Source organism: Anabas testudineus, chromosome 24 (genome assembly GCF_900324465.2).
Source record: "Anabas testudineus chromosome 24, fAnaTes1.2, whole genome shotgun sequence".
NCBI classification, from domain to species: Eukaryota; Metazoa; Chordata; class Actinopteri; order Anabantiformes; family Anabantidae; genus Anabas; species Anabas testudineus.
The window spans coordinates 8500896-8527863 of NC_046632.1; the positions used below are offsets into that span (position 1 = coordinate 8500896).

The window sequence follows — 26968 nt, forward strand, 5'->3', positions numbered from 1 at the left end:
TCTGTGGACGTAAAAAGAACATGTCAAGAAAATGTTATTCAAATGACACCCTGTGTGTCTATACAGACACTGACAAGAGGGTTATATTTTTTTCAATTTCAAATAAACAGCAACAATTTTATTCTTGTCTTATTCTTGTTTTCCGGTGTAATCAATACTGTAATTTACACTTCACTGTGGAACAAAAAGAACCCATCAAGATGTACCGATGTGGTCACACTGACACTGAATAGGAAAGCACTTAAAAATGACTTGAAAATAGAATATAAATATATATATTTTATAAATGAATGCCTAATCAAAATTCAATTTCAGTCCAATCTTGTTGCCCTTACTTATGTCTGGAAATTAATATTTAAATCGCAGTCGAAGTTGTGCTTCTCGTGACACATCTATCTTCATGCTGTCTTTGACAAATGTGCACACGCTCAGTGCAAGCCTATTCTTATGTTGCATACAACTCTACATCTTAAGGGCCAACACTTGCACACAAATCAATGAAATGAAGAAAATACATTCAGTTGCTACTTTGATTGTATGATTGTGATTATTTGCCTGTACCTTTACACTTTCTGCTAGTTTCTCCTCTACTTTATATGTCTGCTTTAGGAATGGTGTTTTTCATGATTTATTATAATATTCTAAAATAACTAGCTTTGGCATGTTGAAACCTTTGCGATTTTAAGAAAATGAATTTGACGATTTGGTTTTTAGCAAAACTACAGCCCCCATGAAATAAATCTAAATTCTGTAGAATGTGTACCTATGTCATCACAACTTGGCTTGGTCCCTCTTTTCTAAAGTAATTTTTGTAGCTGTAAGTCCAGGTGTCTAAAACCATCTGCAGTGTTCTGTCCCCTCTGTCTAGCTCTTATTATAGATGTGACTAAACTCACTGCGACCTGTTGACTCGCTTGTTTCCTATCTCTCTTTCCATCCAATACTCCCTTTCCTTTTCCTCGCTTCTTCCTATTCCTTCAGGGTTCATATATTATATCTGCTACTATTTAATTTATTCAAATATCACATTTATATTTGTGCAGAAGAAACATATGTATAGCACATGTCCCCCTGGAGTACAGTAGTGTTAAAACATGCTGTATTCTACATAGAAATAATTGCCCCTGTGGTTTCCAGCTACTTTCGCCACAGCTCCCTTTTGTAAGACACGCTGGAGTTTGTATGGAGGTCAGGCGGCAGTGGCTCTGCAGTGAGCATCCATCATGGCTCTGCCACTGTGGGGAACTTTCCTGTTTTTCCCCAGCCTGCGAGCACCAACTGCTGCTCTGACAGCACTGTCTCCTACACTGCAGCAGACGGGACTGACTCGAGCCATCTGTTTGGAGCTCATGTGCTATATAATAAACTGGAAGGGGAAAATATTCGCCTGCAATATTGATCAGATCTATGAGTAGACATCTATATGTGTAGAGGAATTCAGAATATATGCATTTTGTTAGAAACTTTGTCTGTAGCTTGAAAGAGTCAGTCCAGAGGGAATAAAAATAAACTCGGCTCAAAGTTTGCTTTGCCTCTCCATTTTTCTGCCGCACTGTTTCCCTGCCTCTCTCTGGCTGACGTAAAGTAGATTACGGGAGCAGGTATGGAATAATTCATTCCTCCTATCGATATCTGAGCGCTCACACCAGTATTTACTCTCCACCCTCGAACCTGGCTGTCTTTAATGAGGAAAGAGGGGAACAGGTAAGTAGAGGAGAGATCAAGGAAAGCCTCACTTTCTGTCTGCATTTCGGAGGAAGAACTTGGACTTAAAAATTCCAATCTTAATGGCTGAACCCTTGCCCCTTAAGTTTGTGACTTCCCATAAATTACACCGGCTACTCAGACACTTCATTTGTATTTTGTGATTGGATAGATATTTTGGCTGTGTTTAAAAAAAGCTGCTGCTGCTGCACATGTGCACTCAGCCTTTAACTGCACCAAAGCTACAGATGATTTGTAGCCTGTTCTATCTCCGTCAGTTTTACAGCAACAGTACATATTTTTCTGTGTACAGACAAACAGATAACAAGAAGAAATACATTACTCCTAGAATAAGAGATAAAACAGCTTCTGTTCACCCCGGTGTCTCAGTATGTGTGCATGCATTCATATACCAATGCAAGTGTGCATCTAAGTGTCTGAGTCTCGTCAGCACTGACATGACAGTTACAGAGGTTACAGAGTCATTCTTCACTTTGGTTTCTTTTCTTGTGTGTTTCCCCATTTATCTTCCTCAGACTTGTCACACTGAAGGAGACCAGGAAGAAGTAAAGCTTAGTAAAAACACAGCTTTTAGAAAATAAGTCCTCACTATTTACAACCCAGGCACGACTCAGACTCTTTGCAACAGTTCTTTGACTTGTTTATTGTGGTGCTGTTGTTTTGGTTTTTTTTTTCCTCCTCACCCGTTTCGTCTCTTATTAAGCTTGGCTGTTTTCATTTCCCCTATGTTGCCACCTCTCACCAAAGTTTTCCTGTAGTTTATGTCCATGTTTTACTTTGAAACAGTAAATGTCTTTGCTGATTTACCATGTGCCATTATAGGTGGGTGAGGAACTGTGGGCTAGTCATTGGTCTTTGACCTAATACTTGCACTTTGTTCTGATATTGTTAAAAATGCTTTTCCCCAAACTGACCACTCTTTTACAACATTTCTATCTCTTCCATCTCTTTCTCTGCCTCTGCCTTTTTTGTCTCCCACTTCCCCAGTTTGGATGACAGAGGGGAGTTGGTGATGATTCCATGGGATGAGGAGAGGCACCGAGAGATGGACTGGTGTGAGGCGGAGGAGTGCCGGTAAGCTGTTAACAACACCCCTGCCATAAACGCAGCATTATGTCACAACAACAGCCGAGTGAATATAGAAAACTGAGTGAATATATATTATAATAAACCCGTTCCATATTTCACTCGGTGGAATTGTTAAAATTCATGCTCCATACTGGCCAGATGCTCATACTGGCATTATTATGTGAAACAAAACATGACATCCTATTATCCAAATGTTAAACAGAACCCTGACAAACTAATACCAAATATTGTTGCACTGCCAGTTTATGCCATTTGCCTCTTTCTGTATGGAGGCCAGGTTCATTTACCATTTCATTTTTTTTTTTATATATCAGTTGGCTATTGTGGTATACTTGGCAGTGTGAAGTTTTGATGCTGAGTGGAGTTACAGTGATGCCAGCAATGTTTAGGGCTCTGTGCCCCCCCCCAACCTTCATTCTTTGACACGTTATGCCACAACCCTTTCTATTTTCTTTGTTTTGTCTCTGTTTCTCTTCTGTCTCCTTTCTCTGTCCCTGTGTACATGAAAGTACAAGACAGGTCAACAAAACCCATGAATAAATCAAAACCAACAACACGTTCCATCTCCCAAGAAGTTCCTGCTCTCTTTAGTTCTCTTATTTTACAGAGGATACATTTTTTAAAAGAGGATAAATTATGTCCTAAAATATGGGGCATTGTGTTTTAAACAAAAGTCATTTAAACCTTTGAACTACTTTCAAGTATGGATTAGTACACATTTGGTGTGCTTGCGAGCATTTTCAGCAGCAGGGATGGCGTCTTTGTCATTCATTCAAACTAAACTACAGTGACCATATTCTGTGTAATGAATAACACCAAGTGTGAACATACACATAGACACATCTATGAACATGTGACTAACATTGTGACTAATGCACAATTGTTTCTAGACATTGACAGAACTAAATGACATCGGGGAATCAGCCTTTGGCTGTTTGGATCATATGTGTTAGTTGGATCGGTTCGTTGTTGGTTCTGACGTTTCCATGGGAACAGATGAAGACAAATGCACTTGTCAGCACCTGCTAACCATCCTCACTCTCTTCTCTATGTCTGCCTCAGAGCGGTGCTGGATCAGAACTTGTTTGATGATGACAGTTTCCTGTATGAGCAGTCTCCAGATCTGTTGAGGTTTCGTACAGCTAACCCCTCCATCGAGCTGTTGACTGACTGGTACCAGAGCAGAGCCCAAGACATCGACTCCTGCTCCAGACAGGTACAAACAGTGTTGGGAGACATTATGCTCCACCTTTCCAATGTCGGACTGGGGGGGGGTGGCAGTTGTCTACCATGACGTTGAAAAAGCTTTTCTCAAATGTTTTGGCTTTCAACAACTACCACCTAGAGATAATTTGTTGCCTTCAGTGTCACCTTGCAAGTCATTTGTCCCTTGTTAATGATCGAAATTAGCTTCAACTGATATAAGTGTGTCTATGAAGATGAAAAAATTCACACTGATCCTTCTACTTAATTGAAACTTACAGCAGCAGAAAGAATTAATAAACATCAGACAATCGGGAAGCTAATTGTTGTGGCACACTTTTTTTTTTGATGATTGGGGTAGAAAAACAAGATGAGCTGGATTCATATTGCAAAAGAGATGTTGCCAACCTCTATCAGTCAAGGTCACTTTGAACCTATGTGTGACAGTCATTATCATATCGGCCATATGGACTTCTAATGAAGAGTAAGCTAGGCTTCCGACAGATGCGTTCTGTTGCTGTAACTGAAAAACAGGACTTGATAGGACTTGTTTAGTGGAGTAATGGGATGTAACCATTGGAGCCGCCCACTCTCTCCACCCAAACTATCCATGACTGCTCTGTCTCTCTTCACCTCCTTCACAGTGATGGATCAAGTTTGTCACACTGCTCTCTTTGTCTTTGTGAAAGGACTAACGAGGGTGCAGTCATATCTTTCCCCTTCATTTCTCTATTTCATCCCGTTCATTTGGTATAAGGAGGATGGAGGAGAAGAGATTTGGGGGTCCATTGCTCATTTTTGAAGACGACTGGGGAATAGTTCTTTTTCACCATCCACACAAGAGAAAAGGAAAGAGAGGCACAGCACACTGCTCTCTCTCAACATGGAAATTGAATTAAGCAGTTAGCTAAACTCTCTCTGCATTACTCCTCCAAAGAAGAGACCTTTGTTGTGACTGGGAGGGTTTTAATGAAGAAATGTTGAAACTGAAACGGAAAATACTAAATAGATTTGTAAAATAGATGATGTTTCTTTCTTTTGCACCACAGCATGTGTAAACAAAGTTTTTTCTTAATCTTGCAGAATCACGCTAGCTGTCTCCTTCATTATCTCTCTTGTTCCTTTTTAATTAGACCTCATCTCCTTTTGCACTCTCACACGTTACTCCAGGGGCCTCTTGGGAACTCTCGTGTCTCTTGCTTTTTCTCACTCTGATGCAAACAAATCAGAGACACACTAGTACAACTCCGCTGCCATTTGCTGAGCATTTTTCCCCTCCTTCCTGCCCTCTTTACTTTTTCCTCTCATTTGTTCTCTCTCGTTTGCACCCTCCTCCAATCCCTCATCTGGCTGTGTTCATGCTTGGGAGAGTGTTTTAATGGAGGAAAATGGGGTTTGATTAAAAGGAGCCACATCAGAGGAAGCTGTAGTGTTTTAAACCAGTCACAAAGCGGCAGGAAGAGAGGCACTGGATGGCAAGATAGACAAGATGATTTTGAGAGAATGAGTAAGAGGGAGAGAGCTATTTGGGGAAAAAAAGCATAGAATGGAAATGCAACCAAAAGAAAGGAGATAAGTGCAAATGCCTCATTCGTAGTTACGTTCGAGTGTATAACAAACACAGGCAGAGGGGAGGGCAGCACTAACAGATGTTGTGGTAAAAAAAGGAAAGCAATCTCATTGAAAGAGCTGTCTGTGGGAAAGAAAATCATTAGTTATAACGGTGTGAAAGGGTCGAAATAAAGGTTTTTAAAAACAGGTATTGTTTGAAACACTGTTTGCAGCAAATTGCACAAAATAGGAGGGCGACTGCAGAAAAGCAAACTAAGAGAAAGGCGAACAGAAAAGGCAAAGGGCCAGATGGAGTTTAAATGTAGGCCAACTATGGTGACTGTTAAAGAGCTCCGTTAAGAGGTGGGAGGAAGAATGTGGAGAGGGGAAACATGAAAAGGATATTTGAAAGAAGGGACTGAGCTAGGACAGAGGGAGAGACAAAGAAGGATCAATTGGAAAATTACACTGAAGAGTTGAAGCAAATCACGAGAGAGGTGGTGAGAGAGCAGAGAGCGAGAATCCAAGTTGTGTGTTACAGACTAGAGAATGATGAGGGGAGGGTATGGAGACGAGGTCGTAATTAAAATGTGTGAGATTTTAACGTCTGAATTGTCTGCGGTTAGCTGGGGAATCTATCTCTGGAGAGCAGGGAGCGAGAGAAGGAGGGAAGTAGGGAGAGAACAGGGAGGATCTTTACTCACAGTTAGATCAATAGACTTCTCTCTCGTGTTGTGTCTAATTGCTCAGGCTCTGACTCGAGGTGATTTGGCTTTTCTCTCTGTGTGTGTGTGTGTGTGTGTGTGTGTGTGTATATTTATTTTTATTATAATTATTTTTTTTTACAAATGGAGGCGTGCAATTATTTATCTAGTGAAAAATGTGTTGAGATACGCTGAAGATGACAAGGTTGCACACCCTGTAGTGGTTTGTGTACAAGCAAGTAGCTGGGCTAACCGTTATGCCAAAGGACTCTTCTTTTCTAAAAGGTGGGGGGAAAGCAATCATCACTACAGGGCCTGGCGGCATCTGCCATTGATTGGCTACCATCTACAGGTGGCTGAGCATCGATTGGCTGGGTGTGCTGCCAGCATATAGGTGGTTGGGTATTGATTGGTTGCTCTTCTGGATAGAATTGTATTGATCAGAGTAGCAGGACACTCAAATCTGTTTTATTATCTAAAGAATAATGATTCAATATAAGTGATGACAGACAGTTGTTATTTGGTTTACAATCGGTTGGGATATTGTTGATTTTGTTAATGTCCATTTGATAATATTGGGACATTTTTTCAGAAACGTGACACAAAATAAAAATAATTTACCTGCTGCAATTATGTGTAATTTTTGTTAACCTAATTGTAACAAAGTTAAGAGATACAGCAATCCCAAAAAAAGTCACCACCTGGCAAGAAGTTATTTAACCCTAACTGATGCAGTGAGTAGCTTTTCATATGTTAAACAACCATGTTGAAAGACGCATCCATAGTTGTAGAAAAGATTTTAATCTGTTGCAGAAGGCTCAAATTATTGGCATCAAGCAAAGAAAAAATCAAAAGAGGTTGATGAAACTACTAAAACTGGGTTAACAACTGTCCAATGGAAGAAGGTTGTGTGGTCTGATGAGTCCAGATTTACCCAGTTCCAGAGTCATGGGTGCAAGAAAGGCAGGAGAAGTGATGCACCCATCATGTCTAGGACCTACCGTACAAGTCTGTGGGGGCAGTGCTATGATCTGGGGTTGCTGCAGTTGGTCAGGTCTAAGTTCAGCAATGTTATGTGTCCAAAGAATGAGGTCAGCTGACTACCTGAATATACTGAATGACCACATTATTACATTGATTCTTTTCTTCCCTGATGTCACGGGCATATGCCAATATGACAGTGCCAGGATTCATTGGGATCACATTGTGAAAGAGTGGTTCAGGGAGCATGACACATCAATTTCACACATGCATTGGCCACCACAGAGTTCAGACCTTAACCCCACTAAGGATCTTCGGGATGTGCTAGAAAAGCACAGCGGTCTGACTCTACCATCATCAGGAATTAATTACTGGTTGACCCCTTCCCTTGGCAGGAATAAACTTAACCAGGCACCTTCTGTAACTGTGGATCAGAGTTCAGGGTTTTTCTCTACATTGCAGTACAACAGTACTACAAAACTTCTGTAATGACTGTTAATTCAACAACTGTGACATCACACAAATGTAACAATCTAAGTTTCATTAATTTACATCGGCTATCAGGACTTTTGCACTGCATTGTAGTAAACTGTGTTGATGTTATTTTGTCCACTGTAGTATGATTTATAAGGATATAATGGTAAAGTCAACAAGCTGGGAAGTACTTTTTTCATGCAGAGTGTACTGACACCGCTCACATGTTTGTACAGTAAATACACTGTATTTTGTACTATTTAAAGTCAACTCAATTGTTTACAGAAGGATTGTTGTTAATTGTAAGTATAATGCTCATTACTCAAAGTCACTAAGCATGGTAAACACTGTCTTTTGCTCCTTCCGTTAGGTGGATTGTGCCCTGTCACTGGTTCGACTGGGAAGAGAACGGGAGATCCCAGGGCTGGAGGTCCTGTGTGATGACTTGATCACCATGGAAACACTTGTGTATGAGACATCATGTGAATTGAGTCTGACACTTAAAGATTTGCAGCAGCTAAGTGACATCGACAAGCTCCGCCTGCTCATGAAAAATGTAAGTGTCATACTTCGTAAGATTTTCCATAATATGTTTTGAAAATGTTGCTTTCATATGATGAATTAAATGAATGAAGAATGATTTGTTTGCTAAATGTTGTTGTTACTATGCATTTCACAGATGTGTCATGGTCATTATGATACTTTCTTAGTTTTGACAAAATCCTTTATGACACTGAATTAACATACATTGGTAATCTGTTGGAGTATTTCTTAACCATTTTCCAGGTTGCTGGTGTGTCTAGTTCACATGATGTGGATGGTACAGCTACAATGCTATAGTAATGTAATAATTGATGTTGCTTAAAGAATGCAATATTTGCATCCAGAGACTTAAAGTTCCCACAAAGCGAACATTCAGTACCCGTACAGTAAATCAGTTTATTTTAATTGCTGGAATCTGTGACATTTCACAACACAAACATTTCGTCCAACACCAGCTAGAGAGCCATCGAAGCTGTTCTGTAGCAGGTACTTCAGTTACAAGTCCTCTTGGAGTACATAATATGAGCTGTCCTGTAAATTGTGGCTAATAACTGCCAACTTTAGCCTGTGAGGACCACTGCCAGTAGGTTCTGCCATACAGGCAGGCAGCCAGCAAATGTTGTTGACTGCACTAACACATGCTGTTTGACTGGTACCCCCTTTGGGCAGTGTGTGTGTGTGTGTGTGTCTGTGAATGGTTACCTAACTCGCCTAGATTAAATCTCCCTCTTTGCCAGTGTCTGATGTCTTTCTTTATCAGAGACACAGCACAGCAAAGTAAAATGTTTGTGTGTGGGTGTGTGAGTTTGCATTTAGCATCTGAATATTTTTTAAATCTTTAAATTTTCCCTGTGGATGCTCTCTTATCTGTATATCCTGAGTCAGAGCTGTCGTACGGTGGGTGTGAAGCCCTGCGCAAATTTGACATGCATCTACACAAGTCCTATCATGTCCCACGTGCTTTGGATATCATAGTCCAAGTTCAGGTTTAATTGGCTTTAATGTAAATCCAGTTTAAAGAGCTTAGCAATGTTCCAAGAAGCATTAAAACAAAAACAATAAATCTTTATATGAACAACAAAATGCCATCACAGAACATGCATTTGATGTTTTCAGTTGTTTCTTTTTGTACTATGTATGTATATGGATTTTTAGTTTAGAGTGCATTTTCTTCATAACAGCCACACATACCCAACATATATGCAACTTATATATGTGAGGCTAAGTGGATACTTTCTAAAACTGGCTGTCTTTAGCTAACATAACTTTTGGAAGGAAACAGAAAGACAAATCGAAACATCCTACAACTGCATTAAAGGTAGTTTAATTTACAAAAAACATATATAAAAGTTTTATACTGTACATTTTTAATTCTCAGTTAATAGACATCTAGACGATATCCAAAGTGAACGATGCACAAAGAAAACCAGGAAGTCTAGTAAAAGTAAAACTGTGATCAAGGTGGCCCTGACCTTAGATTAGAAGAGTTTCATTTTCACCTTACCAATAAGTGTTAATACAGGCCAGGCAATGAATATAGGGAAAGATAAAGCTAGAATGGGATTTTAGTCAGATATTGTCATTATTTAGCAAGATGGAGTTTTTGCCAGTAGCTAAAGTGACCGGTGGTTGTTTAAGGCACTGAAAATGTTCAAATCCATTTTAACATGAACTTCGCCTCAAAGTACTTTTTTTTTTATTTTTTATCACCAGTCCAATACAGAGCGCTATGTGAAAGATGCCCTTCAGTGGATGGTGCCATTTCTACACCGATGCGAAGGACAGAAAGAAGGTGCTGCTAAGTCTCTGCTCAGAGAGTATCTGGTCAGCCTGGCTCAGCAAGACCTCACCCTGCCCCTTATCATCTTCCAGCACTCCAAACCCGACGTAAGAATCTCAATACATGACCGGTGAAGGGGGCGTCACACTTGGCTACCCATAAATGGAGGGACAGCAAAATGAAACCACACACACACACACACACACAGACATACACACACACACTTTATATTTGTGCTATGTCAGGGCCAGAGTGGTGGCTCTATGCTGTAAATGTTATATTTATGACCCCATTAGGGCACAGCCAAGGACAGGTCTCTTGGCTATTGGAAAACATGCTGCACACACACAAACACTCAAAGGAAAGAAAATACTGCATCTGATATACTGTAGTACATTGGTGTGTTTGTACAACAGCACTACAGGGTTAGCCACACCTTGATACAAACATACTTGCCTCCTCTCTCCTCTTCTCCAGTGCCAGCAGAAGATCGTTGGGGACCCAGACCAGCTCATGGTGGTTGCCCTTGAGTGCATCTACAGCTGTGAGAGGGATGATCAGCTCAGCCTGTGTTATGACATCCTGGAGTGTCTGCCGCAGAGGGGCTATGGGTCAGACACACAGACTCACACTCATCTAGCCACGCATTATGACAAACAAAGTCAAGTGGCTCAAAATCTTTTGATTACGTGAACCTGCTGATTTGCAGCGTAGATAGTAAAAAAAAGTTCACCTATACCTTGTCCACAAGAACTCACAGGTCCAACTTCTACTATGTCTGTCCTTTCCTTTCACCTCTCTACTGGAACCTATCAGTAAACCTAACTACCATTTCTGTTTCGGTCTCCCTCCCACTGCACCTTTCTTTTCCACTTCCTTCTCTCTGTCTTTCATGTTTAAATCTCACTCAAAGGGACCATCACTTCACCCAGCTACAGTCTATACAGTCATACCTACCTCATTCTTTTGCTGCATGTGACCCTGTCTCCTCCATCTCTTCTGTAACACATTTTATTTCATAAGGTAAGAGGGCCTGTCCTTTAAGCCTCCCATGAGACACTGTGTGGGTATGCTGTGCATTTGAAGGAGAGTGAAGGATAATTAAAGAGGAAAAAAAAAATCTAGCATACAGAAGAGGAAATTGTTGATAAAATGAGCCTGTAGAGTGTCAGTGTAGCTTAAATTACTCATTCTTAGATGGACTATCCTTCCTGTGTGCACCTTAATTGGAAAATTGAATTACTACTATAATGGGTTCTTAGTGTCTCTTGGCTACAATGAAACCACCATACTTTTCAACAAAGATTTCTTCTTACTCTTACGCTTGATTTAGCTGCACTATGTTGTGCTGTGCTGTGATCATGTGCATTTTCATTGCACATTCAAGTGCAGAAATGTATTTCTAAAAAAAAAAAAAAAAAAAAAAATTGCCACTCCAATACATTTAATTTGTGCCTCTTGCAGAACTTAAAATTACATTTAACAAATTTGTTTCATTTTTATGAAAGACAGCCACACCAAAAAATAACTCCTGCTAAAATAGACAATGATTTCTGTGGTACCCTGGAATGGAGTGCTGGAAGAAACGTAACTGCACGATTCACATTCTTTTGAAGTGTTGAGAAAGATGGGGAGCTCCTCAGTAACAGAAGGTGGGCAACGGAGCAGAGGTGGACATGTTTACAGTGATTCAATTCAAGAAAGGAGGTGCAGTTTATCACAGTAATATGTTATATGTTGTATCTGGTCGTTGTACGAAAAGAGGCGCAAGGTTACTAAGATGTATTCTTTTGTTATTTAATACAGAAGCTATACAGTTGAGTTGACGACTTTAATAACAAGGTATTAAAATGCTTGACTGCATATAATACTTATAAGTTTCTTTCTAAAATGGTACAGTACTGCACAATATTCATTTCGCTTTGCCAGACAGGCTTTCACCCATCCTTCCTCTGCAGTATTTGGATTAGCAGTGCTGCAAGACTGTACTGTATATGCAATGTCTTCAACTTCATTTCTCCCAGGAGTGATTCCTCTGACTTACTAAGCTCCAAAATTGCGAGCTATGAGAGAAACCATGACTTGGTAGTTTCAACCTAATTTTTGATGATTTTTTCGATGATTTCTTTTTTTTTTTTATGAGACAGCTTAATTAGGTCTAAATCTGCTCGGAAGAATGTAATGTGCGTTCACCCTTGGAGAGTGGAGAGTAGGAAATGCAAAAATGGGCAGGGGATTAGGTGGTGAGAGAAGGAGGGAAATCGAATGAGACGGAAAGGGTATTAAAAAGAGGAAGAGTGGGAGGCAGTGCAGCGCAGACAGAAGAAGAGAAGGATGCAGAGAGATGGATTGAGAGGTCAAGATGGGAGTATAAAAAAAAAAGAAAGAAAAAGATTGCTCACAAAAACAGACAACCACTCACTCACCTGCTGATGCACACACAGGAAGTTGTTTCATCAGGGTCAAAACTCTACTGGGGGATCGGCCAGTCTGACCCAGAATCCTTTGCCTCAAGGCAAAGCATCATGGGAGTTTTATTTTTAGTGAGAAATCAGTACAACCTTATAGTTGTACTGTAGCTACACACATTTACACATATACAGTACACTGTGTACAAGCATGTACATGCTGACGCTTCACACACTACATTATGCAGACATTTCCACCTAATGCTAGACTTTATTTTCTCCAGATAAACATAAACTAACCTATGTTTTTGTGTGTGTACATGATCTTATAGGCCACAGACGGACATCACTGCATCGCTACATGATCAGGTGGACAAACTTGAGAAGCACCTCAGGTACGTTAACATGCTTTCATTGTCTTTCACTTGTCTTTATCTCTTTCTCGTCTGTCTTCTCCTGGCTGTCCAGTAGATCCAGGCCATTTAAGTAGATCTGATTAGACTTTTTAAGCAAAAACTTGTTTCGGGCTCTTAGATATGAGAATTTCCTGTTTCCCCCCTTTTCTGTAACAGCTTTTATTAAATATCTCTGGGTTAGGGGCTGTTTGGTTGAGCAAAACAAGTATTCACTCTGGCTCTTTTGATGTAAAGTGATGAAGAGATTAGTTTTTCGGTTTGGCAATTAGCACTATATTGCTGTGGAAATTTGTAACCGTGCTTATTATGACCCTCCTCCACGATGGGTCTGAAAGAAAACCCCATGAATGAGAAGAGACATGGTTTTGTAGTCATCACACACACACATATCAAAGGACCACTCTCTGTCCCATGGCATTCAAACAGCCTCAGGCTTTTTCCTTTTACAGGTTAAAATCACCTACGTGTCTCTTTCTCTTTTTCTCTACCTCTTTTTTTTCTATCTCCTGTTCACCCCTTCCCTGAGGGTAAACCTTCAAACACAGAGAAGTGATGAGGAAGAAGGATAGAGGATAAGGATGAAGGAAGGGGTAGGAGCCTGAAGTGGATGGGAAGGCAGAAGATGATGATGATGTTGAGGAGGAAGAAGCAGCAACAGGAACGCCTGTGTTAGAGCTTAATGTTGGCCATTACAGGCAAATAACCACATTCATTTACACAAAGGCCCACACAATCATGCACAAACACACCCTGGAAAGTGTGCATGTATTTTTTTTTTTTTTTTGTGCTGCAGCTTTGTGACTCAGACACACACACACGCGCTGGTAGCCAGATGAATCAGCTGGTAAATACGAAGTGTCTGCTCTCAGAGCGCTTCCAGAATAAAAGCTGTTTTCAGCTGCTGCCACTACCACTTGCTAGCACATTAATATTTGCACTGGGAACATGCAGACGCTCCCGCGCACAAATAGACACCAATGGTTGTAAATATCAGGGCATGGTGTCGGTCTCTGTCTTTTGCTCACATTCACACACATGCATTGACACACACATACACACACACCTGTTTACTATGGTAATAAGTTGCAGCAGAGAGCGAACATCTGTAGCGGCACGACCCTGGTAAGACTCGGATGCCGCGCTTTTCCCAGACATGCACACATTCACATTCCCTCAGTCATATAAGACTGCCAGTATTCATGCGCTCCGAGATGGACAAAAACAGACACTTAAAAAGAGGGGCTGTCTGGTTGGCGTGCAGGTTTATTGTGCTGCTCTTCAGTCTTGCACTATGCTTTCTCCAGCTGCACTGTGGCTTACAAATGACTCTCTGCTGTCAAAATAATGAACAGCTTAGAGCTTACACATCTTTGTGTTTCTCATCTGTACTCTCCCTTGGATTTTTCAGGTTTTATTTTCCTCTTTTTTTTGTCATTTCCTACGATACCCACTGCTGTTGATCATCCTGTCGACTCCTTTACTGAAAGAATGTTATGAATAACGCGACTCGCAACTGAATGTCTGTTTTAATTTACAGCAATTATATATGTGCTTTTATCTGTGCTTATACATGTACTTGTTAGTGTGGTGGAGGTTCTGGAGAAACACGGTCTGCAGAAGCCCATCTCGTATGTGAAGAACAGCCAGAACAGTAGAGAGGAAGCCCACCAACTAATGATCAAACTGTGCCGCCACACTGGCCGCAAGTATGGAGACAAAAACACACTCGCTTGTAAACATTGTTTTTCTAGATTCTATGAACAGTATAGTGCATTCATACATTTGTGTGTGTCTAGAAACCCCCCAGTGAGTGAGACGGTGTGGAGAGGGCTGCTGCAGGACCTGCTTGACATGCAGCAGAATGTCTACACCTGTCTAAAACCAGAGACCTGTCACCAGGTATTGCATCATTGCAGCTTATAAGATTTGGTCCCTAATTCATTAATTCACGTTCTTCTCTGAATTCAGAGTTTAGATAAAATAAAATATGAAACTATGTTAAAACTTTTCTCCAGTTAAATGCTGTCTTTCCTGACCATCGCAGGTCTTTGTTGAGTCCCTCCTGGGTTCTAGCCGTGTGGAGAATATACGCCTTGCAGGGCAGCTCATGCACTGCTCCAAGGTACAGTATATTAAATTTGACTGACAACTCTACTTCAGAGTACATGCCCACTGCCTGTTGGGATCACAAATATTACACCCCACCCATAATGAATTCTAATTCAACCGTCTCCTTGATCTCTTGATTTTGATTGAATGTTTCCAGGTCAGCCAGGATGTCCCTGTGAGCTTGTCTTTCCGGGGTAAAGGTTACTCTCTGAAGGTGGCCTACGAAAACAGCGTGGAATTAGTGTTGGCTGCTGCCAGGGAATATTTCAACTCCTCCACAGCGCTGACAGACTCCTGCATGGGCCTGGCCAGGTCAGAAAAATGAGGACAGATATAATAGTTTACCATTCGGTAGTGAGAAATAAACTCACTTCCTTAATGCCTGATTTTAATTGAACTTAATTAAACATTAATTTCATATAGCTTACAGTAAAAACAGATGTTGACATGCAATACTGAGGTAAAGTAATGAGTTGGATGTAATTTATGACCAAACTGGCACAAACATCGTTGTTATTGTAGGAGTCTTTGTATGCTGAGATTTGAACTTTGATTGTTGTTGATGTATGACAAACACAATTTATTTCTGTGTGGGCATATGTATGTTTGTGTTCACATGGCTAACTAGGAATAATAATGGCTTCTTTTATTTTATCTCCTCCAGTATGTTTATACCAACTCTAAGTATTTGTATGTGAGTTTGTGTGTGTGTGTGTGTGTGTGTGTGTTGCTGGTTTCAGACTCAGAGGGGAGCCGGTGGGTGTCTAACCTTACCGTCTGTTCCTAGTGGGGAAGTGGGACAGTAATTGGGTCGTCATTCATTTATAGTAACTAATTCGGAGGCCCCCCTCCACACACTTGGACAACATCATCCATTGTAACTCTCCCACTGTGTTCACATGCGCATATGTGTGTTTATTGCATCAGATTTTCAGATATAAGACAGAAAATAGTGTTGGAACATGTGCCTGTAGCTCTGAGATTAATATTGCATACACACTGAACTGGCCTGTGTCCTTTAGATTAAAATAACTGCTCCACAGACACACATTTTATCCTGTGTAGTAAATACCAAAGACACACACAGATGCACAAACCGCACCTGGCTTTGTCCTGAATGGAAATGGTCAATGACATTTATCAAGAGTTTACACAAGGACAAAGAGACTCTCCTTAAAATAACTCGGGGACTCCCACCAACTACTTACTACAATATCAAACATTGATTTTAACAGGTGATTTGAATCACTTCAGGACAAAATTTATTATTATTTTTTTTGCCCATTCAGCATGTAATGTAAACCTTGCCCGTTTAGTTAATGAGTAGCAGGTGAATGTAGTGGAACATGAAGCAGCTTGAGAGAAAGAAATTCCCCTACGGAGTAGGTGGAGACCACCTACCGATATAAGAGGAAAATGCATTTTGTTGTTACATGTGCAACTTTTAAAAACTTGCAGTTCAAGCAAAGACAAAGACACTGTATTTAAGCAAAGCCAATATGCATTAAAAAGCCAGAAATTAGCCCAAAGGTTTGCAGGACAATGAGCAGGAGAGAGAAATGGCAAATATGAAAAGAAAGGGGGGAAAAGAACTAGATGATGGTGTGTCAGTACTTTGCTGCCCTGTCTGCTGGTGTACACCTTGATTTGGTCAAAAAGACAGATATGGTCCACTGATAACTGCTAAACAAATTCTAACTAATGGTCTTGTGTATGTTGTTTAACAAAAAGTAGTTATTTGCAAATGACTGGTACATGATGCAAAGCACATCAAGACTCTTGAAACTGAAATAGAATTTATCACCATTGCCTTTTTTTTTTTTTTTTTTAAGGCAGGTACCAAACACAAACACACACAAAACATGTACTCTAAATACTTCACAGCACTAGTACATAATCAACATGCCCTCTTTCTGTCTCCCATTCGCCCATCCACCGCTCCCCATTTTCCGCTGCTCTCGTTTGTCAGGACAAACCTTTCGTTCCTGGCAAGAATACCAGCCATGCTCAAAGAGTGGGGAACTCTGGGCTGACAGTTTACAAAATGGAGTCATGCTGAGATACAAGGAGGCATTTTTTCTTTTCTTTCTCTGTTTGTTGTATCAACGTGAGGGTTAAATAAAACTGAGGGTCAGTGTGTGTTTATGAGTTGAAAACACATCCCAAGGTCAGTTTGCTCCTGTCCTACTCATGCTCACGTCACAGCACCTCTCTAAGCACTTATTTTATAAGGGATTTATTTGTAAATTAATCTTTTCTTTTTTCCCCTTTCCCTCGCAATATGTTTTTTTTTTTTTTTTTTTTTTTTTTTTTTTGCTTTGCTGTGTAATTGCGTGATGAAAAACCAAGAAAATGAGACTGCATATTTGAATTTTAAACAGGCACACACACTTTCATTGTGTGCAGCGGTACATATGCTAAGTGATGTTCTCCATAATCCTATTAAGGGTAATGAGTGCAGATTTTGTTGCAAGAGAAAACTCCCCCTGCTGTAGATCTGTCAAATTAGCCTAGACTTTGTAAATAAATCCATCTGAGTAATCATACCAGGTTTCTGATCACGATGTTCAAACTCAACAAAACTTCAGGGACTCGCTCACTCACCACTTTTTAATATATATATTTTTTTGTTGCCACAACTTTGAAAATCTGTATCAAACTAAGTGAAACTTGTTCAGTTCTTCCCACTCAGTTTGACATGCAGTCAGTTCAGCTGCTCTTGCTTACTGCAGCACGGGCGAGATTAAATGGAAGTGACCTGTTTTAAGTGCCACAACTCATTTGCACTTGCGTCTGACTCATGTTTAAAGAGACTTCCTTTGGTGTACAAAACAGTTAATGGTTTTAATGGCTTTTAATTACACCTTTCCTCCCTGACAATTAGGGGAATAGTTTGACATTTTGGGTAATGAGCTTATTTGCCTTCTGTTGCAAAGTTTGAAGACGAGCTCAAGTGCTTTTCATTTAATGTGAAGCCACAGTAAAGCCAGCACCCATTTAGCTTATTATAAAGACATCATGCTATGCTTTTTGTAAATACATTAGATATTATTAGTTAGAGGTGCTGGTGCTTTCAACCACAGCTGGCTCCACTGTTTCCAGTCTATGTGATAGGCTAAGCTAAGCAAAGCTAACTGGGTGCGACCTTTAACCTTACAGAATATGTATAGCATACACATGAGAGGTGTTCATCTTCTAACTTTACTCTCCACAACTTCTCCATAATGCTTAAAACTTTTGCTTCTAGGCTTCTCTGGGTCCCCCAGTGTAGTCATCTCTGTACAGTACATTAATGATAATCATGTTTTCCACGTTTTAATTTGTCATTGTCTTCATCAGGGCATGTCTCCAGCTGATCACAGACTGTCCGCCAGCCATCCAGGAGGAACTGGACCTCATCAGTGCCCTCAACCAGCTGGAAGACTTCAGTGTCAGCATCCTGCCACTGCAAGGTAGTATGAAATGTATGTTTGTGTGTGGGAGGAAGTGCAGAATTTTCTCAGTTAGCCGCTAGTGTGTTTATATTCCTAAATGTTTCATCTGTGCAGTCGCAGGAGCCATTCATTCAAGTGGTTTAACTTAAACACAAACATGATCCGTCCCCCACTTCTCATATTCATGCACCACCTAACCCCTCTCCCATCGCCCCATATGTCATTTCTTTTTGCCACTATATCTAAATATATGGTTATTTATGGATCAACTGTTGAGCAAACAACATCTGCCTGATGGCCTAATTAGGATTGAAGTGTTTGGTCTGTGAGCTCTCTCCTACACACGCACACACACACACACACACACACACACTCGTCCTGTTTCATATTTCTGCTCCATCTGTAAACCTGATCAATCAGTATTCACCTCCATGCGCTTTCTTTCTCTCCTCTGGCTCCACACCAGCACCTTACCGCAGCAGTTTTCAGGCCTGGCTTTCTGTTTAAAAGCAACGGTGACGCTAGAATGATCCAGCTTGGCCCCTCATTGGCTCACCTCTGAACCGAGGTGTAGTTTGCCCTCGAGGCCTGCGCTCACTCCTCCCTTTGCCCTCATCAAACAGAGCTGCCAGCATACTAAAACCACAGTGACAGAGAAAGTAATAAAGCAGCAACGCTCACTGTCCCCTTCCTTTGGTCCTGTCTTTCTTCGCTCTGCATCTCATTACCTAGTTTTTTTTTTCATCCTCTTTCTTTTGCTACCTTACTGTCCTTCCTATTCATCCTCATTTCCTTCTGTTAACTTGCTTCATTCTTTTTTCACTGCCCTCTTATTATTACCTACAAGACAAATTGGGAACACAACTGAGTTCAGGGACAAAGTATAAGAAGAAAGAAACGAGGGGAAAAACAGCAGAGGACGCAGATGAAGGCACAAAATTGATTTTTGGTAAAAGGAAAACTCTCCAATTATTACTCAGTGATTATTGTCTGAAGCCCATCTGGAGTGCTCAGGGCTAGACTGACTCCGCAGCTCTGTATGGTGCCCTTATGCCATTTATTTTTACTGACACAAGGACAAACACAAATAAATAAAAATTATTTTTCACAAAAGTAAAAGCCCCGTCCCTGTTAGTTTCTACACTCACAGGTAATCACGCACAAGTATGAATTGAAAGAATTTGAGAATAGGTGATCTACAGCTTTCTCACAGAGCCTAAGGCGGTGCTTCATACACATCACCCTCTCCAGAATTCCCTTTAGGCCTCCCCAAGGTGATGCCAAGATCCTCAGTGGGGCACAGCAAAAGCACCAAGGCCTGCGGAGGCTCTAAAAATGCTGCTTCTCAGATTTTTCAGTGCAAGTTTAGAAAAATAGGAAAATAAATTTTTAGGTCTATGTCTTGAACTCAGATTATGGAAAAGTTTGTCAGTGGTAATCTTGGAAAAAACTGGTATACTCTAAGACTTCTATCTAATACTGTAGTTAATTAGTACTAGTCTCCAACAGAGTTCTGTGCCAGTAAACACCTGATGCAACTTTAAGGTACGCCTAGCAAAATAACTTCTTATTCTGCAGAATGCCGGACAGAGTTGCAAAACTCAAACAACTAATGTAGTTAATGAAAATAAAAAATAAAAATCGCACATTATCATCAGCCTTGGTCAGTGTATTGTTAGGTTTGGGTTGGAATTTCACAAACTGTTCTGCATTTAATAGATTTCTGACTTCATGACAGCAGCTAATTATCATTATTGTCTGTGTATCATCACCTGCTACTTCTTCCAGATTGAATGCAGTGATTATGGAAACATGCCTTACACCCCTCCCCCTCTTGCTTTCCTTGTCCTTCTCCCAGTGCGCCTGCGATCAAATCGTCTGTCTATCATCGAGGAGTGCATCGCCCACTGCTCCACAGCCTACAAGCAGTCCACTACTCTGCTGAATCTAGCTTCACTTCTCAGAGTGGCAGGTACCTAAAGACACACACACACACACACACACACACACACACACACACACACACACACACACACACACACACACACACACTCACAGTTACCTTGACACATCATTATTTCATGTTTAAAGGTGTGAGGTTAACATTGACTCAACCAGTCTGCATACATGTGAGAGGATAATGTATCTATACCGGAAGTTACAATACAGTGGCAAGAAAAAGTATGTGAACCTTGTAGAATTTCATGGTTTTCTCCATTAATTTGTCAGTAAACATGAAATGATCTTCATCTAACTCACAAGTATTAACAAATATGATGTGTAAAATAATAACACAAATAAATTCAAATAATTAATTATTAATTCATATTTCTTGAGAACAACCATAAAAACCTCACGATGCTAGTGGACAAAGTATGTGAACCCTTGGAATAATGACCTCACAGCCAACTGGAGTCAGGTGCTACAATACCTGGAGAAAGAAAATCTGTTTGGATGTGTGAACTAGAGCTAATTTGACTGACCGAAAACACTCAAACTTTTTGATTTTGCTCTGCACAAGAAGAGTGTGCTTTTGTGGGCCATGCCTCACCAAAAGGTGCTTCTGGAGGAACTACGATTAAAATTGTTGATTTACATAAAGCTGCATAGGTTTAGAAAGTGATGTCAAAAACTTCACCAGTCTACAGTTAGACAATCCATCTACAAATGGAGATAAGTTGGGACTGTGGCTACTCTACCAACAGTAGAAATGACCCCAAGAGCACAACAACTTATTAATTAATGACGGAAAGAACCAACCCAGAGAGACATTTTTGTTCAAACCTGAACCCATTGCTAGGGAACGACTTGAAAAGTGTCACACACATGAAATGTTTAAAGAATATCACAGCACTTAAGCAGTTCTGTCTGAAAGAATGGGCTAAAATTCCTCCTGAACAATGTGTCATTCTTCTAGGCACATAATATTTGTTAATACTCTTGATTTAGATGAAGATCAGATCATGTTTTATGAAATATTAATGAAAACAATGAAAATCCAAAAGGTTCACATACTTTGTCTTGCTACGTGTATGTAACAACATATAACGGAACAACAATACAGGAAATTGAAAATACTTATATATGAGATGAGAGTGTGTGTGTGTGAGGCAAAACATGTGTTATAGCTTATATGGCCTTTAAAACGTTTTCTAGTGGCAGTTACATGACAAAACTCATGAGATTAGGTAGACGACCGCCCACACGAGCCACTGAGAGTCTGTACTGTGGGTACAGGACAGTTCTCACACAAGAGGGTAATTCATCTTTTTGAGCAATTGTAGCTTGCAAGCAAAAATCCATACTTACTCATCCATACATACACTCACAGACTCACATGCACTCACGCACATACATCCCGAAGGAGCGAGCAAATGTAATTCCCCAGACACATTAATATGACTTCAGTTTAAACCCTTTTTTTTTTTCTGTGCTCGGGTTTTGACACTCAAGGATCAGAGTGAGTCTGTGAAGTCATATGTGCAGAACAGGATTTGCAACTTCTTTGGTTATTTTTGTCCTCATTTTAACACCAAACAGTTATTGTTACTCGCAGGTAATAAAATTGGAGAGAGGCTCCGCAGTTTGAGACTGTTACTCTTTCTGTGTTAAGTAGAGTTCTTGTGTTTGTTGCACCTGGAATCGAGGCACCCACTGTTCATCCTCTTTGAAGCTCTGTTGATTGCCTCATGGTGCTTGAAAACCACGCAGATAAAAGTACTAAACTTCTTTAAAGCTGATATATGCTGATAGGGGGCATTCAGCTTAGTTTGATTTGTTCAAAAGAAAGTTTTGTAATTATGATTTGAGTTACTTTAGACTCCAGTATTTTATTTTATTACATTTTTTCTAATTTCTTTTTTCTCATCTCATCTGTCAGCCTCATGTTTGTAATTTACAGCATCTGAAAGACTATTAGCCTCTTAATACCACTTGACTGTCAAACGGGATACCAAGATTTAACTGAAATTGGACTAAAAGACAGATTTTAATGGGAGTTATTTGCATAATCTACTCAACTACTAAAGTATGTAGAGGAAAAGGTGAAATCAGACTTGTTCTGTTAATTCTGAGAGCACTTTGGAACCATTTACATTTAAAGGGCACTCAGCTCTTGGAGCAACAACCTCCACACTCGTATACCTTGCCAAGAAAGCCTCATTGTAGCAGTTTTAGTAAGGAGATTTAAATTGTTGTAAGATAAGTATTATTCTTTTTAGGAGTACTACACTACACTCACAGGCCACTTCATTAGGTACACCTGCACAATCTAATGTATTCCAATACAGGAGCTCTCCATCTTAGTTTGACTCCTCCACCTACTGACTTCAATAATAAACATATAGTAGAATTATCTTCTCTCTGCCAGCTCCAACAAAGACTGAGAAATTCTAACATTTAAAAAGAATTCATAGCGAAGCTGCTGTATTGGATTACTTTAGATTGTACAGGTGGACCAGTAATTCACAGCGAGCAGTAAACATGCAGTAAATACAACACCAGAATAGAAAAGAGGGATGTTAGCTGTGATTTGGTAGATTTTTAAATTCTTAGGTGCAGTTATGACAATAAAGAAAATGTGTTGGGTATATTCCATCTTCCCAAAACTGATGGAGTAAACCGACAAGCTGTGGGGAAGACCAAGATCCAGCATCCAGTTATTTCTTGACCTATAAAATGACACAAACACACTTCTGTCTATGTGTTTCTCTCTCTTTCTCTTTCCAATGTTTTTATCTTTCTTTAAGAATTTGAGCTCTTTCCTTCTATGTCTGTCTGTCTGTCTGCCACCTTCCCCTCTTTTCTGTCCTCCGTCTCTTAACTCGCAGCCTGTTTTCTATCTGCTCTCTTTATGAGGCCTGCCACCGACTAAAAGAAACCTGCTGCTGGCCTTGTGGCATTTCTGTGCCTGTGCTGCTCACATTCAGTCAGCAGGCAGCTCTCACTGTGTGGTTTCCGAAAAAAAAAGGAGGCAGAGGGAGATGAGAAGAGGAATAAACACATTTTTAAATAAATAAATGCGGGGGGGAAGCTTTTGAAGGGTGCACAGCTCCGGGGTTCTGTGGTGAATATTTAATGCAGGTATCACCAGCATACTAGTCGAAAACCCTAAGGGTTTAGTTCCTGCCTCAGTCTACAGAAATGCTCTGTAAATGATTCAGTCTTATAGGGCAGGGGTGAGGAAAAACTTGTTTTTGTCTGAACTAATCACTAATTATGATTCTAAATGAGAATGAAATTGTACTAACTTGGAAAAGATCCTGGTGACGAGGTGTAAAAGCTTAGGGAGACCGTGTTGTAGTCTAAGCTTGTTAACTTGAGCTCTATTTGTTGCTTCCCCAAAACCTCTCACCTTTTCATCCACCGCCACCCTCTGATTGGCCCTTCAAGGAAAGGTAAAGTCTTCAATTGGGTTTCCAAAATGTCTGATTTAGGTCATCTCGAAATAAGGCCAGAAGGTGTTCTGTTAAAAGCATTTGGTCTAAAAGAACACAGGGTGAATGAAGGCGTGCTCTCTTTCGCACACACAAACAACCAAAGTGCACACAGACCTCCTCTGTATTGAGGTCTTGCTAGCTTTTGAAGACTCCTTTTCACCAGTAACCCTGAAAATATTTGACCAACACCTTCTTTTTCCCCTCACAGTAAACACTGCGCTTCTATCTGTCGTTCACTTAGCACACACCCAAACCCATGCACACACACACACACACACACACACACAGATGGGCCAAAATGGTACTATCGCATCGCTTCATCTCAACCGGCGTTCTTTGATCTTAAGTGTGCAGGTTTGTTCAGAAGTCCTGTTTCTGCTCATGCCTCTTTTGATCGTTCTGTCCTCTCCTTTGTTGTTTATTGAGCTCACACGCAGATGAAAGCTTGTCCTGAGCCACCACATGAATGTTAATACCACAACACAATCCTACAACTCGAAGATATCAAACTGACATTCATTTCTGTTTAGTAAGAAAGTGGGTAGTATTTTATTTATTATTATTATTATTATTATTTCAGTACTTCATATTCTCACTTTGGGATGAACGGACGTAGAAATAACCCCATTTCTATGTGAACACAGATTAATATGTAGTCTCACGCCTGACCTGAGGTGCAGCTGATGCATTTAAACGTCTTTACATTGCAACGTTGAGCCTGTGTCTCTCTTCAGTGTTGCTGATTAAATAGATGCTTAAATAAATGTGTGTGTGTGTGTGTGTGTGTGTTTTGTGTGTGACTAGGAGATGATGAGACTACAAGAAAAGGTCAAGTGCTGACCCTGCTGGCAGAGCAGGCTCTCCAGTGTCTGGACTTCAAGGCTTCTTACATTCACTGCCAGGATCTCATGGCCACAGGTATGTAGTTGACGCTGCAGAACTGTGAAACAGTACACAGCCTAGAAGTTGACAAGGGTATCATAAAATGCACTGAAGCTTGTAGAGAAACTAATGTGACCATCCCTCCTACCTGTCAGCCATTTTTCCTATTTATAACTTATAGCGTTACATTAGGCTTCCCCCAACCCTTTCATTATTCATTATCTGCTGAAGTTGTTTGACTTTTAACTGAAACCTATCCCACCTGCCTCACCGCAATGTAGAGTCGGCCTCATGAAAGGCAAATTTCACTGAAAATGTTATACAACTTGTTTTGTTCTTCGTCACGCTTTGGTTGGCTCTTTTTGTGAACAGTGAAACCCCAGCAGTAGTAGTAGATTTCGAAGTGTCTCCCCCTATGCACAAATCAAAGATTTAGCCATTCACTAAAATACTGTCCCATACGCAGCACAATAAGATTTAGGGTACACTGGAATTAAGTAATCCAGATTCACTGTAGCTTCATTGTTCTCATTTTATTTAACACACTTGTATCATTAAAATCTGATTTAATATGTTGCGTCCTCAACAATCCTGAATATCATACCAGAGCTGAACAGATGATGCATATGAGTTTGTATATATAATGAATGAGTGTGTGATTTTTCTATCACTACACACACGTAGTTTACATAATTGCTAGTCCAAGGTGGTTGAAGGCGTTGTTTATGATGACACTTTATTCACAAATCTCAGTGATGAAATTTGGGGAAGCGGTGATAAAACTTTCATAGAGATTTACATTGAAACAAAGTGGAGCTGTCAGCTTGACAGGTTTTAAAAGGAATAGTTTGATGTCTTGGGAAAAGCCAGTTTGCTTTCTTTCCAAGAGTTAGACGAAAAGATCAATGCCACTCATGCCTCTTTCAACTATGGAGTTGCTGTTGAAGCATGAGCATAGGATAGCTTAGCATGAAGACTGAAAGCAGAGGGAAATGGCAAATGTGGTTCACTTAAAAATGACATCAAAATAGCCTAGCACCTTCAAAAACTTATCAGCACATCTGATTAATATAATGTACATAGACTTCAAAGTAACTAGGTAGAGAGCAAAGACTACAATGCTACAGCACACAACCAACTAACAAATCTGTTTGTACTGATTAAACAAGATATACAGTTTGTTGGTGGGACCTTTTAGGGTTACTTCTAGGAATACTTTTAATTTATCGAACATTGTGCTTGTGTCAAACACGTTCTATGTGGTTTGGCAGTTTCCGCCCTTTAATAGCTCTTTAGGTTGGTTTTAATAATGGTTTGTCGTATGGCTTCTGTCACTTGAGAATTTTTCTCTTTGGGCTTCTTACCGTCGTCCTCAAATTGCGTAAATCAGAATGAAGTAATTTTGTGTCTCTGCATTTATGAGAACAATAAGAAGAAAAATTATATCGTAATAATATATTCAGTATCCACTGTTGTCTCTTCAAACTTTCCCTAAAGGGAATTAAAGTGGCCACTGTGATAATGATATTTTGTCTAACCAGGTTTTATGTTACGCCATAGAGAAATGTAAGAGAATAGAATTTCATTGCTTTTTCCAACAGCACCGAATAAAGGGAGACAGTGTGGTGGAGAGAAAGGTGTTTGGAAGAAAGAGAAGGTGTAATCAGATAAGCGCCTGCATTCTCGGTCTGTGAACGCAATGGGAATAATTGAATCTGTTTGTGAGAATTAAGTCGGGGCACCGTGTTGCTTTGTGACTGTGATGAAGCTCGAACCAATGTAGTAGAAATATGTATTAATATCCCAGGGGCTTGGAAGGTTACACTTTCTTGTATTGGTATATCTAAGCCTTATATCCTCAGTGTTTTAGTTCTGCAAATTCTTAGAGTTTATACAGTGCGAGTTCGTGTTATGTGCTGATAGTTTCTTTTTTTAATCTGATAGGATTCAGGTTATAAAAGTAGAGATGGAAGGACATTAATAGAACTGAAAACTACTTCTGCTCAGCTGAACTGTGTAAAATGGCTAAAAACTGCTGTGTGAAGAGAGTAGATTTATGTGTTTTATATTTGACAGTTTGACTTAATGTTTTGTATCACATCTTCATGCTGCATAATGTTTTTATTGATTCTTTTATTCCGACTGCTGTTATCTCCTACACTCATCTTCACTTTAATTTAAAACCACATTAAAACCTCATTATCCTTTTGTCTCCTTATATCTCTTACCTG

General features: G+C 40.1%; 1 protein-coding gene across 1 annotated transcript in view; it reads left to right on the forward strand.

Annotated features, from left to right (window-relative positions):
• nbas (NBAS subunit of NRZ tethering complex) overlaps nt 1-26968 on the forward strand; it is a 129319-nt gene that overhangs the window by 28928 nt on the left and 73423 nt on the right. Inside the window, exons 22-34 of the mRNA XM_026341022.1 lie at nt 2713-2799; nt 3877-4030; nt 8098-8283; nt 9984-10157; nt 10528-10661; nt 12791-12853; nt 14458-14580; nt 14671-14773; nt 14919-14996; nt 15141-15295; nt 18323-18435; nt 20276-20389; nt 24660-24773. Of these exons, the coding sequence (XP_026196807.1) occupies nt 2713-2799; nt 3877-4030; nt 8098-8283; nt 9984-10157; nt 10528-10661; nt 12791-12853; nt 14458-14580; nt 14671-14773; nt 14919-14996; nt 15141-15295; nt 18323-18435; nt 20276-20389; nt 24660-24773 (1598 nt within the window). The remainder of the gene's footprint in view (nt 1-2712; nt 2800-3876; nt 4031-8097; nt 8284-9983; nt 10158-10527; nt 10662-12790; nt 12854-14457; nt 14581-14670; nt 14774-14918; nt 14997-15140; nt 15296-18322; nt 18436-20275; nt 20390-24659; nt 24774-26968) is intronic.